The 14,226-nt window shown below is 39.4% G+C and overlaps 1 protein-coding gene across 3 annotated transcripts in view; it reads right to left on the bottom strand.

Annotated features, from left to right (window-relative positions):
• Positions 1 to 490: 490 nt before the first annotated feature.
• The window catches only part of ttyh2l (tweety homolog 2, like), a 25,048-nt gene continuing 11,312 nt past the window's right edge, over positions 491 to 14,226 (bottom strand). Inside the window, exons 4-15 of one of the 3 annotated variants that reach the window (XM_034894676.1) lie at positions 12,036 to 12,256; positions 9,185 to 9,280; positions 7,566 to 7,638; positions 5,687 to 5,756; positions 5,521 to 5,576; positions 3,966 to 4,058; positions 3,780 to 3,872; positions 2,758 to 2,900; positions 2,247 to 2,432; positions 2,090 to 2,168; positions 1,277 to 1,289; positions 491 to 890 (exon numbers count right to left, since the gene is read on the bottom strand). In XM_034894676.1, the coding sequence (XP_034750567.1) occupies positions 850 to 890; positions 1,277 to 1,289; positions 2,090 to 2,168; positions 2,247 to 2,432; positions 2,758 to 2,900; positions 3,780 to 3,872; positions 3,966 to 4,058; positions 5,521 to 5,576; positions 5,687 to 5,756; positions 7,566 to 7,638; positions 9,185 to 9,280; positions 12,036 to 12,256 (1,164 nt within the window). In that variant the 3' untranslated portion in view covers positions 491 to 849. Of the gene's footprint in view, positions 891 to 1,276; positions 1,290 to 1,476; positions 1,545 to 2,089; positions 2,169 to 2,246; positions 2,433 to 2,757; positions 2,901 to 3,779; positions 3,873 to 3,965; positions 4,059 to 5,520; positions 5,577 to 5,686; positions 5,757 to 7,565; positions 7,639 to 9,184; positions 9,281 to 12,035; positions 12,257 to 14,226 lie in introns of all 3 variants that reach the window. The other 2 variants (XM_034894674.1, XM_034894675.1) reach the window with 2 other exon arrangements.

Here is a 14,226-nt window from a genome sequence, read left to right on the forward strand (position 1 = left end):
TGCAAATTCAGTTATTGTTTTACCAGCTGTGTCACAGCACAGTGATAAATTCCTGAAAGTGAATTAAATCTCATTCTCTTGTGCTTATTTAATCCAGGGAAATGTACCCACATGCTACTGCTATATGGTCTACAAATGTAGCAAAACAATGATAAACCTTAGCTACGATTTTCTGACTCATCCCTTATGAGGAAGTCATAGTGCGTAGAATAGAAAAATGAAATGCATAACCCTGTGGCAGTTACTTAGAATATTTGGTAAGGTTTTAACTTTGTTTATCATTAATACAAGTTTAAAATATGGTGTCAGATTTCATTTAGCACCATGAAAACTTGCACAAAGGCAGATTATGAAGAAATTAAGTAAGTGCCAAAGAGTAGGGATTTAGCAAAAATCAAAATGATGGAAGTTCTGTGGGTCATATTCAGTCATCCAAATGACCGTATTGATGATCAGATCCTTGCAGGCCACCAGAATACAGAAAAAAACGTTTTTTTTTCATCAAATCAGTTCAAAGGCTCTTGATTTGGCTTATAGAAATGTATATATTGTGGCAGCAGTGTTTTCTATACATCATGACAACTTCCACAAAAGTCTTTTGGAGGAACCTGTACAGGTTGTCTTTGTTCAGAACTGCATGCAGGGCTTTCTGAGCACTGCCTTGGTGTGTTACTGCGGCAAATACCTCATATTGCCTGCTTTAATGTCTCAGATTGTAACAACGAGATTATGCCAATAAGACAGCCTTCTTAGTATAAACCCAGCGTCTCAGACAGCGCTTCTCTAAAACGGATTGAGTAGGTAGCAGGTTACACTTGGAAGTCAGTCCCAAAGTGTCTGATCTGGGCGTCAGTCATAGTTAGATAAGTGGTCCTCATACTGGGAGAGTACTGCAAGAGAAATGATTGAAAAACACAATTTAGCACATCTGCATGTAAACAACAGCATTTAAAAATCAAATTAAACATTATTTCTTTTAGTATTTCTTTTAATTATGAGCTGGTCTGTAATCAGGAGGTTGTGAAACCAGCGGAGGGTACGTTAATGTAGTGGGGGACTTAAAGAGCAGACAGAGGGCATGGGTCAGGGGTCACAGAATACGTTACACTCACATAAAACACTCTTTGGATTACCGTGCCAGAAAGTCAAAGGTCTAAAAGCTGAGGTACTGTATGCAGCTTTACAAGGGGGTGTTTGGTTAGAGGTGTGTTTCAAGGAGTGGAATGAAAATGAAATTTTAAAACATCAGTAAGAAGTTAGACAATGGGAAACTTACGGTTTTTATAAGTGTGAGTAAAAGAACTGAAAACAAGTAAAAAGGTTAGTTACAAAACACTGGTTAAAAAAAAGCATGAGTAGAATGCATTGAGGAGCTGAGTCATACCCCCCCCCAAAAAAAAAAAAAAATCTCTCTCTACACGAACAAATAAAAAAAAACATTGTTTGTTAAAAATGTGTCTCGCAGAGACAAATAAAATTTTAAACAATGGTCCACATTCTCTCTCTTCCTCTTGCTCAAAAGGTGGTTTCAAGTCTTTGGTACACTGTGAATACTGTGCAAGCACTGAGTCAGCCACGCAAACAGAAAACTTAACGGGAGAGAAACTTCACCTAAAAGAAACTTTAACTGTGGATGTACCAGCATAATATATCATCTAGTTTTAGCTCCAGAGACACACCACATGCTTAGACTAGGCCCACCATTAAACACTAGATCCTTGCACTGTCTTTATCCAACAACAAAAAACATTATTTCTCACATACGTAAATGTATGCACTTAACAAACATTACTTTGTAAAAATTTGAAATACAATCCAAGGCAGTGGTGAAAAGCTTAGTAGCAAGAGTGTGTATTTTCTGGAGTAGGTGGGTTAAAAAAATGTATGCACTTAAGTCAATGGCCAGCAGAGAGCAGTCTATCACTTGCTAACTTTCCCCTCTAAGTGTTTACAGTGTGAGGTTCTATGCTGTGCATAAGTATTGTTAAGTTCATGGTGCAGCCATGCATGCTTTCTGTTAGTGTTGAAGTCAGTAGTGCCATCCTAGTCATCACACTAGGGACACTAGAGCCTCGTAGGGCCAACGCACCGAGGGAGGTGGGGATCCTCTCCCTATCAGCGGTACGTTCTCATATCGAGGACTCCCTCCGAACAGCATAGACTGATTCCTGTGATGGTGAGAAGAAAGGAAGTAAGAGATGAAACACACTAAATCAAATATACTGTCATCATCGAATTGATCTTACATGTATTCAGGAGGTGGCATGATATTAGAGGCAGATTGCGGAGGTGGATGAAGGCTGGCCTGGCTACCGAGGCTGCTGGTATAGCTACAGAAACTGTGGATGTTGGACCTTCTGGGGTTGTAGGATATCCTCCGTGCTTCTGGGTTGAATGGGTCTTCCTCATCTATATCGTCATACTCTTTGTCCCTGCATGCAAGTGGTACACACACACACACACACACACACACACACACACACACACACACACACACACACACACACACACACACACACACACACACACACACACACACACACACACACACACACACACACACACACACACACACACACACACACACACACACACACACACACACACACACACACACACACACACACACACACACACACACACACACACACACACACACACACACACACACACACAGGAACAGAAAGAGTGCATGCGTTACCACTTTGTGTATTGTGGGCAGTACATAATGGGATAAGGGGGTCGCTTGGTTCTGACCTGCTGCCTATTAGTGTCCACACTCTAAAAACCGCACACAGCATGCCAGAGAGTGCGCAGGCAGCCAGCAGAGAAAACAATGAGAGATAGAGGAGCCCTTCCACCCCATCATAGCACACCCCCATTAGGGCATCCAGGTAGTCCTAGAAAAATGGGCGCATATAGTACAGTCAGTTATTGTTAGCATCCAGTAAAAATATTATCTTTCACAAATACACAAGTTTATCAAAGGGAACTGAAATGTATTATGTGTTTACAACTAAACCCACAGAGATGAAATCCATGAACTGAAGTTTACAACTATGTCAATTTCAGTTGTGAGGTTTACAGACAAACATGACATGGACACAGTGATGGACTACAAAAACATGTTTGCTTATATCACTTTCTAGGGAAATTAATTGACTGTCATTAAAGTAATTTAAAAGGCAGATTGTGTCAATCAGAACTATACACAACATTAGATCTCTATTCCAAAGGTTAACTTCCTGTCTTACTGTAGCAGAGATACTGACAGAAATGCAAAGCTTTACAGAGACTTTGTGCACATAAACCCAATGTAGTCTTTTTTTCCAATGCTGGGACCATCATGCTACTCAGCTAACATGCATGTTACAAATGCAGTTTGCTTTTATATCGATATTTGAGTAATGACCAACAAGCTCAGAGAACGGTCTTGACATCTGCATGGCTGTGTGTGCTGTCACTGTTATAGAACATTATCTAAAGTCTATTAGAGCATCCTCATATTTTCATGTGACAGACCCACCCCCACCCTCAATCTTACCTTATCTCTATGCATTTGTTAAAGATTGACACCTAGACTATGTGCAGTAGACAACATTACAATCGTCATACAGTATCTAAAAGCCTACATCTGATGTCACAATCACAGCAGCAAATAAGACCCATTCAACAGCCCATAAGTAGGGCTAATCCACCAAGGTGGTCCTCTTAGTGGATGAGAGCAATGCTACAAAGCAGCCCCATTAAAAAGTATCCTAGTCTGAATCTGACCTTACCTTGTGTAGCCCGCGGCAGTCGAGCAAAACTGTTAGCTGGTGGAGACTGAACTCTGTGGAGTTCAGCAGTCGCTGGATCCCCAACAGGTCTCTCTGTATAAAGAGGTGAAATAAAAAAAAAAGAGTAGAGAATGATACACATTTTCCCACAGTCTGGCGTAATAGTCCCATCAGCCAGCCACTTACCTCAGCAGTGGGGAAAGTGGGCAACGAGAACTGCAGCAAGCCCTGGATCTGGATTTGCATGGTGGTCAGAGAACGCTGGCAGATTGTCAAAGACTGTAAAAACCCAATTGCCCACCAACATCACACGCACAGACAAAGAGAGGATGATATTAAAGAGTGCATTGTTTGGGAGCAGCATGTCAACAAGTAATTTGGTGTTAAAGAAGGCTTTATAATGCACTTTACAGAGAACACATTTCTTTCCAGACAGATCATCCTTTGCCACCAACCGTGTCACCCACCAAATATTGTCCCTCCTCCCATTCGCCCCAATCCAATCTCAAGCCCAAACAAAAGAGCAATATTTATATCAACTAGGTCATCAGAGGAGAAGATTATCCTTACCTACTTAACAGGCATAATTTTAATCTCTAAATGGATACTGTAACGATAACTAAGCATGTGGGTTTTAATAATTATTGGTCATGGATTAATCCTCTACGGATTTTCTCAATACATGCAATACAGATACAGTACTGCTCATGAAAGAAATCCTGACACAATACAAATATTATACAATACATGAGAAGAAGTAGGATCACATTTACAGCCTTAGCTAAAATCACATGATGCAATGCAATTTGAACTGTGTGTAGTGGGGAGGTGAGCAGCCTCCTCAGTGGTAGGTGGCCATTAAATTCACATTCTGTGCTCTACAATTTAGTTGATCATGGAGGCTGACCTCTTCATTTCATTAATACATTTGAAAACATCCTGTTGCGCCTGGTCAAATACAGTAAGATGATCTTGTTCACTGACTTTTACAAAATTTGATTTCAGAGCAATTACAGCTTCAACAATAGACATCCAGATGTAAACCAATTCTTATTAACAAATACAATGAAAAGCAACTGGAGTTTGGTGCTTATAATACAAGGTTATAACATATGTATCCTGCCACAACACACAACACAACACAACACAACAGGTGTTGTGTGACAGTCAGTTGTATAATTTGTTGAGTTGAGATAATTTTTAAGGCACCTGCATTTCAAGCACCAATAATAAGCTTATTTGCAATGTGGGGCTTCTAAATCTTGTTTTGCAAAGTCATGTACAATGTAAGAAGTAATAGGCTGATGTCTTTAAACATAGAAAGAAGGTTTCTTAGTTCCTCTATATCTTTCTTTGGAATCTTTTAAGTTGCTTCTAAACAGTAGCTGTCTTTATGCATGATACACCCTAAATTAAATAAATAACTAAGAGATATTGCTCGTGAAAGTACCCCAAGGCAGAGATTATGCACAGGGTAAAAAATACAGCTAATGTTTTGAGACCCACAAATATAAAAAAAGGAATATTCTTTGATTAAAGTTTATCTCTTTAAGTAATTAAATTGGTGTTGGGGGCTCATTTTTCAGAACTGATCCGATTATGGCCCAATAATTGTTTAGCAGCTTGGCATCTAACAGGGAAAAACCAATTTTAAAAAGCTACACATTTTCCAGTGTGTGACTCTCAGTAAATACCTTCATGTGTAAGCAAACAGCTGAGACTTTGAACATTTTGTCAATACCTGTTGAAAAGGGTTTGGTAGATTCGGACTGCAGAACAAATAATAGTGTGCAACATCTGGAGGGTTGGAGAAATAGGGAGATAGGAGAGAGAGATAAGAATTGTGTCTAGATATACATTTACAGAGAGCTGGTATCTGTGCAATTCTGTTGGTGTGGACAAATTACCTGCACTGAGGAAATCCTTGGTTTGGTTAACAATAAACTTGTCTGGAGACACACAAAAGTCACTGGTGCCCTGTAGGTAAACAACAACATACTGTAATCTTGCAAGTGAGTGCAGAGTAAGAGTAAGAGTGTAGTATTTCTTCAAGTCATGAACTACATTAAATTTCTTGTACTGCAACTGCGTAAAACTGAATTTGCATTGGGCAGTTATAGACACCTCAACAACACAAACTATTTATTTTACTTTTTTTTAATCACCATTTAATCCCGGAGTGAGTGAGCCTGTGAATAGAAAGTATTCACACAAATGGCCACAGATGTTCAATTTTACAGCACCACACGTAAACACAATAATACAAGCAAACATAAAAAATGCGTGGCATGTAGGAACAGACTTATATTGACCATGTAGAGCTTGCTTTGCTGACCATGGATTAAATATGTTCATGCTCTAACATTCATCCATGGAGACCAGCTAATGTGCATGCATAAACGATCAGAGGTCAAGGTCATGAAGTTTCTGTGCAGGCCAGAAGGCAATAGGGCAAGGAAAAGAAATATTTTAGTCATTTTCCATGTGCATGCATAATTAACAGTTGGGGAAAATCAAAGGCTGCTGTTCAAATTGAATTGATTTTGTTTATGCTTCCTCTCATCAAATATGTATAAACGTATGAGCATTTTCTAGGACACCATCGTCATTTACCTTCCTTTCAAATGCAGCATGTGTTTGCACCATGCAATTTTTGAGTAATGAAGTACAGGTGCAAAAAGTTGACTACCATGTTTTGCATACTTTCCCAAATTCTAATTATTTTAATGGAGACCCATGCTTTTTATTATCTACTTTTGTGTGGAGGACTGGTCTTCTTATCAATAACAAGGCAGGTACAATTTGTTAGCAAATTTACCTCAGCTCACTTGAGACATAACAGTCTTATAGTGACAGAGAGATGCATGCTGTGGAAAAGCTACACTCAACTATTTGATTTTAATGCAGGGTCATGTTCTACTATAACAGGCTAAACTAAGCCACAGACACGGTCTGAGGCATTGGTAATCAGGTTTTACAACTGCAGAGAAGCTCTCCATTCAGAGGTCTCCATTTCACGTCTGTGTAGTTAATTTCAGGTTTAAATCAGCTGCCATTCCCCACTCTCATTTTGTCTACACTGCATCACTTAGAACAGCTGTCAAGATGTGAAATCCATTGGGATAATCCACAGATGGGATAATCTACAGGAGGCAAGGAAATCGAGAAGAGGAGACAGTGGGGATGGAGTAAGGCTGGAAGCAAGGGTTTACTCTTTGTACCCCAGACTGTGCCCCTGATAGGAGGTCCATTAAACACACTAAGCCCAGATGTGCTGAACACATGGTGTACAGACAGGAAAAGTTAACAATCGGTCAGAAATAAGGAGGATTGAAAGACAAATGAAGCTGAGCACAACCAAAGTAGAGATTTTGAAGAAAGCAAGGCTAGTAATTAATGTGAGAAACAGCTTTGTTTACAATGGCAGGGCTAAGGGTTGATAAACCTAAAACGCAAGGGACTTGTAATCAGCTTTACGGCATGACTGACTAGAGAAAAGCGCCTGCTGTAAACTAAACATAACAACCAGATCGCCTTAAACCAGGAAAGATGTCAAAGAACACACACTTATTGACAGTAAAACCCTCGGAAAGTAGAAATCTGGTGATTTAAAAAAAAAAAAGTACTTTATACTAAATACAAGAACAACCACCGCCCACCAAGATGTCTTTGGGTGCAACTCTAAAAAATTAACCAACTTACTTTAAAAAATGAATCCATAGATAAAAACCAACTTCGGCAAGAATTAAAACTTTTTTCTTCATCAAAAATACATTGTTTTCTCACCACAGCTGTAGCAGTGCCCGCTCCCAGTGAGGCCCAACTTAGGATCATAGACAGCACTACAAAAGCCATGATCCTGGAGGAACACATGAAATGGGAGAGAGAAGGATGGGGTTGACAGGGAGATACAGACACAGACAAAGACACATGGAGAGAAGCAGATTAAACGGTTTGTCTTTGTACCGATGATCTCCAGCTCTTTTTCGCCTAGTTAATTTGATTTATTCACTTCGGCATTTGATTGGGAATTGCCTGAGAGGCCCAACTAACACTTTGTACTGGTGCATTGTGGATTAGAGGATATGACTGGAATTCACTGTATTATGGGGTAATATAAAAGGTAAATTAACTCATGACTTCTATCTGATTTCACTTGTTAGGTCTGGCGCTTATAAAAAACTCTTTTATCTATTCAATATATTCTATTGAGATATAAGTTGGAGCAAAAACATTGTTCAATAGAGGTCTCACAGAGCCACAACTAAAGATAAGTCGGGAGACTTTCCGTCTCTGTCTTTTGTCATTTCTGCTCTGCTGGATTCCGCCAGCAACATCTTAACTGGCTGCACTTTCTGCCACTCGTGGCTGCCAATCACTGTACAATATCACTGTCAATCAAAAGCTGTCACAAGCTTTGGTTTGTCGACCTCTTGTGTCATATGCCGCCTTCTGTCTCGAAAGAGTGAAGAGTTCAACAGGGTCTTAACATTGTGAAGGTGGTTTATGACAAAAAAAAAAGACATAAAAAAACTTGTTCCCCAAAATGTCCAACTATTAACCACAGTGTCTTCTTGACCCGTCGGCAGAAGCTAGAGAAAGTACTGTGAATTAGAGGGGAATAAACCAGTAAAAAGAGAAGGAATGGCCCCATGATGGATGTAAAAGGGTTGCAGAAGGCTTCTGTTCTCAACGCACTCCTAGGACCTTCTTGAAAGCACCAATAAAAGTAGCCTGAGAGCACTTAATAATTAGTTAAGGGAGCAGACTCATCCTGCTTGTGCGATCAATAGACATTAGTGAGACCCATCAGAGAGAGATGTAAAGTGAGATCCTGGGCATCAGCTGCTAACACTGACACGTAGGCTGCACTAAATTGGGCAAACGGGATTGAAAGTCTGGACTGTGGATTTGCTTGTCAGACATCTGTGTTAATTTAAATGAATGGTTGGAATTAATAAATCCAACATCCCCACTCCTGATGTTCTCATTCCTTTCACAGCTTGAGAATCTAATGATGTTTCTATTGTTCTGAGGACGAGAACGACAGTGGTTTTTGTCCATTTTGATATAAAAATATGACAATTACTTTCAGAAAATTGTTTTGATTGAGCATGCTATACGGTTTTCTTTAATTATATGTGGAAATGAAAGGCAAGTCATTGAGCAGAGAAATAAGAGCAGTGTCATCATAAGTGCTTTTGAAGATGTAATGCTATTGTTGGTGCTGGTAATGGAGTGACCTATATGGAGCCTCAGAGGCGTACTGGTGCCTTGTCTGTCTGCGGTCTATGATCCAGGCAGAGGCCAATAAGAACAGAGATGGACCATAAAAAGAAGAAGAAAAAAGCCTCAGAAAGAAGATGAAAAGCAAATACATCCACATACACACTGTGGGTACCTACGTGATAAGTAGCCATCGAGACTGCTTGGCCATCCCCAAGCACATGAACAAGCAGATGACCAGATCCAGGATCAGCAACAGCAAAAAGATCAGCCATCTACAGACAGAAAAATGAAGCACCAGTAAAGCAACCCTGATTGATCACTTTTCTCCTGCAGACAGCACACTTTATGTTCAAGCCTCAGGAAGGGCTGGCCCAACATATGTTCGTGACCAAATGTGTGAGATCTGTGTGCGCTGTATATCTGTATTCTTGTCTCCTAGTTAGAGCCCATCTGTTTCAGGTAATTTCCAGCCTGTTGGCTTAATAATTCAACACCAGAAATCCATAGGCATTAATTTTTCAAGCTCTGAAAACCTCTTTCACAGAATTGGCCTACAGTCAGCCTGGACTTATATATATATATATAAGTGTATGTGTGTGTGTGTGTGTGTCCGCACAAACACGTGGGAATGCTCATGACTCATTCTTAACTCCAAAAGCCCTGTTAGCATTGTACGGTACATCTTTAGCAATGACAAAGCAAAATAAAGACAATGATGTTCAGGATGTCACACAAACAGGGAATTCTAAAGATGTTGTATTATTGATATCAACATGCTGTGAACTACCTGCAAAATTGTAGTAAATCTGTACACCAAGGTCACAACAGAACATAATTCACTCATGCTATATGAAGAAGTCTAAATGTACTTTATTAGATTTTGAAAACAAAATGTAGACAAGTAATTTCTCTGCTCACAAAGAAGGGCACATGGATGGAGATAAACACTAAAAGAGACTCTACTTTACTTTATCTGTATTAACAGAACTTTGCTCTGAGCACAGGCACAGGGATGAATTCAGAAATAGAATAGGGAAAGGAGAATATAATATTGATAAACAGAATGGTGTCATTTTTTTCCATTGTTCGAATAACCCTGGGTTGGCCATAACATTTGCTTTTCATCAATAAAGCCTTGCCACAGGCCGTCCCTAGCTCAATGGCTGCATGAAACTCTATCAACACCCAGGAGATTTGTGTCAGAATGCACAAAGTGGCAAATGTAGTCCAAAAGAAGATCTGGTGTCACGATAGGATAGAACAACACACCGTTTGGGAATATGTATGCATTAAATTAGTGATGGGAATACGTCAGTGAAACTACTGTGGTTATTTGTGCTGGGTCATGCCAGAAAGCAGAGACTTGCTATCAATAGCTGCTTTAATAAGAAGTTTAAAAAGTATGAAGACATATTTAAGTTATAAAGCCTACAAAAGAAATCCTAAATCTAGTCAAAAGTTTAATGCTCAAACAAATAGATTAAGCAAAAAAATCATAATCCTCTCATTTCTTTTTTTTATTTATGTTAGGCTTCATAGTTCATATCAGTGAAAAGTATAAGACCATGACTACAGAGTTAGCAGACGTTTTTGTTACAGTATTGTGTTGGCACGCACTTACTGCTACACAGTCTGCATGCCAACCAGGAAGACGTACAGTTGAGGTCATAAAATCATGAAATCTCTGCTTTTTTCCCTAAGCTATTTGCACTTTTTTCAGTACCGACAGTTACTGTTCTTAACTTGACTGCCACTTAACTGCCGTCTGCTGACTATTGCTATTTTAAGAGAATACAGACAGAGAGCCTGCCTTGTGTATAACCAGTGGCAAACTGTCCATACACAAGGAAACAAGACTCATAACAAGTAAACTAAGCAATATAATGAATTATTATTCATCTTGCTGCACACAGTTACATAAGTGTATAGGCTCAATGTCAATAGTGTGTACTGAAGAACTATCACCTCTAAAATGAAAAGTCTCAGGTGGTGACAAATAGGATTCTACCTATGTTTTATCAGTCAAATTAAAACTAAAGAACTACTAGCAGTTCAATGTTAAATGTGTTTCAGAATGAGAGCTTTACATTTTGCAGTTTACTTCTACTAAATCCAAAACCTACTGGGACAGACAGGATGAGATGACATCAACTTCAGATTGCTACAGGGCTTGCTCATCCAAATAAGCTGTGTCTCCTGATAAACATTTTGTCCATAATGTATGTCAAACAAATCCTTCTGCAGAAGGTACCTTACTACCCTAAATCTATCTCCTGTGAGTCTTTCCATCCAATTTAGTTCAAACTACTCTTACAGTACTGTAATGAACAGGTTGCAAATGTGAAACTTTACGGCTTAACGGCACTATGAAGTTTTATGTGCTCATGTCAAATTACACTCTGGGTTTGAAGCAGCAGCCTTTGGAGCCTCATAAATTAGCATCCCCCTCCTAAATGAATGCTGGATATTTTATTCATTTGGACTACTTTGTTGTTGATTGGGTTTATTATTTTCTCTCTGTTTATTGAATTTCAATTTTGGCCTCAATACTTTTCCCGCTTCCTTTTTGAAAAGAACACTATCCTCAAACCACATCAAAAGTAATAAATGCAGGGGAGACCACTAGCTCACCCAGTGGGAGCTCCGGCCCTTTGCTGCATGTCAATCCCCATCTCTCTCTCTTCCCATGTCATGTCTATCCACTGTCACTTTAATAAAGGGGAAAGCCCCAGAAATAATCAAAGAAAATAAAAAAATAACAATAATTGCAATCAATTCTGAGCAGTGTTCATTTATGGTCTAATAGCCACTCTGCCATGCAATTCCAGATTTCATTTATTTAGCAATCAGGAGAAAATAGCTTTTCCGGTCTGTGTTCCGGAGGGAAGATCAATAAAATTCCATCTGCTCTGTGTGTGGTCTGGATCACTTGCAGCCCTATTCTGAGAGGCACGTTTATTTCAACCACTCACAGATTAAATATAATACTGTAAATCATCCCAGGAGAGTAACTAAAACTCCACCTACCTGTAATACTCAACTAAAGCTGTTTGATCAGCAATGGCTGCCAAATCAACATTTGCTTTGGTGATATCAGGCAGAGTGGTCATCTCGCGAATGACGTTGTTAACCATCAGCTGCATGAAGCGCAGAGCTTGGAGGTAGTCTTGCCTTGTGGAAAAGATTTCATCCAGTCGTTCCAGGTGCTGCTTGAGTCCAGTCTGAACATTGCCCAGAGATCCTGCAACCTAGAAAATAAAAGAAAAAAAGAAGAAAAAAAATTTGTAACAGAATAAGGGGAGTTAAGAGGAGTCAAGAGAGAAAACAGAGTCAGAAGGACATAGGAACATAAATTCAGGAACAGATATTCATAACAAGAAGATTGAAAATGTATAGAAAGCTGAAAGATTCAAAGGAGCACTCCCTCGAGTAAAGATGAACTTTTCTTCTCAACCGTGTGTTTTATTCAGGTAAACAACGTTAAGAGTGGAATACTGATAACAATACCGGGGAGACCCGTTATCACAGGGGGTCTTTGATAGTGAGAATAGAGCTGGACGAGGCATGGTGGAGTAGAGCCAATACATTACACTTTTCTGTTTGAACAAAAACAATTTGATGCAGTAAACTTTTAAAGCATCAATTGAGATAGAAAAAGGTCAATTTTAGCCCACTGCTGACAGGGGTAATTGTTTCTCTACCATAGCCACATTTCACAGGCACAATAGCTTGATCCACTGAGAAAGCCAGTCTGCAAATGTGAACAAACAGCCAACCCTGCCATCAAAATCCACAACTGCTGCAACTCCGAAATTGATTGATAGATCTTCCAATATATTGACTAACTAAACAATTAAAACTCAGTTACGATTGGTTTCAATATTTGTGGGAATATGAGAATGTAGTTTTCAGAAAAGAACAGTTCAACATTTTGGGAAATGTGGTTATTCGCTTTATGGGGCAGAGTTTTATGAGAAGATTGATACCTTTTTCATTTCTGTACATTGATTACAAGGCTACAGCCAGCAGCCAATTAGCTCAGCTTAGCATAAAGGCTAGAAACAGGGGGAAATTGCTAGCCCGGCTCAGTCCAATTGTAAAAACAAAATCAGCCTGCAAAGATCACTAACGGTCACATCTTGCATTTTTATTCTGTACAAAAACAAACATGCTCATTTTTATTGAGCCAGACTATTTCTTGGCTCTGAACAGTAAGATTCTGCTGGTTGTTGCTTACCAGCAAAGAAGTAGTCTGGCACATGACCCACTGTAAAATGACCAGTTCTCTTTTTATGCTTTTATACTGATTAAACCAACAAGATATAACATGTCAATTAGTGGGCTTTAAAAGTGCTGGTAGGCAGAGCTTGTTACATTTAGACTAAGTCAGACTAGCTTCCCCCCCCCCCCCCCCTCCCGTTTCCTGTCTTTGTGCTAAGCTAAGCGGATGCTGTAGCCTTATTTTTAACAGAGAGATATGATATGGTGTTAATCTTCTCATACTCTCAGCCAGAAAGCAAATTACTGTATTTTCCAAAATGTCTAACTATTCTTTCAAGGCTGAATGTGCTAGGGAGTGCCTGGATAGCTCATTTGGTAGAATGTTCATGTTTTCAGCTGTCCTGTCAATTAAGGGCCTAAAAATGACCAACAAATTCTCTTTAAAAAAAACTGTTGTTCTAAAACAGCAAATATAATGTGAGCTCTGAATCCCACAATAATTTAGCAAGAGGACACCAGACAAACCACCCACAATAACTTTGATAGACAAATATATTTAACACTACACTTAAAATCCACTTATTCTGAACAGATGTTACTTTATGTATCCTAATCTGAGGCAGTTTGCAGCAGTCCCACTTTCTTTATCTATAATCTTTCCACCATTACACCCATGACGTCTTTAAAAGGTCCCATTGCATGAAAATGTCACATTGTAAGGTTTTCTAACATTAATATGCATTCACCCAGACCGCATATGCCCCCAAAGAGGCTAGACATTGCAATAGGTGTAAACTGAGCCCTGGGTATCCTGCTCTGCCTTTGAGAAAATTAAAGCTCAGATGGGCCGATCTGGAATCTCACTCCTTATGATGTCATATGGGGTGAGGTTACCGCCCCTTTCTCTGATTTGCCCGCCAAGAGAATTTGGCCCATCCATGAGACAGAGGGAGACATTATGGCTTTTAAACGAGCAAAGTGACAGTTGGTCAAGGCC

Source organism: Etheostoma cragini, chromosome 15 (assembly GCF_013103735.1).
Source record: "Etheostoma cragini isolate CJK2018 chromosome 15, CSU_Ecrag_1.0, whole genome shotgun sequence".
In the NCBI taxonomy this organism is placed as follows: Eukaryota; Metazoa; Chordata; class Actinopteri; order Perciformes; family Percidae; genus Etheostoma; species Etheostoma cragini.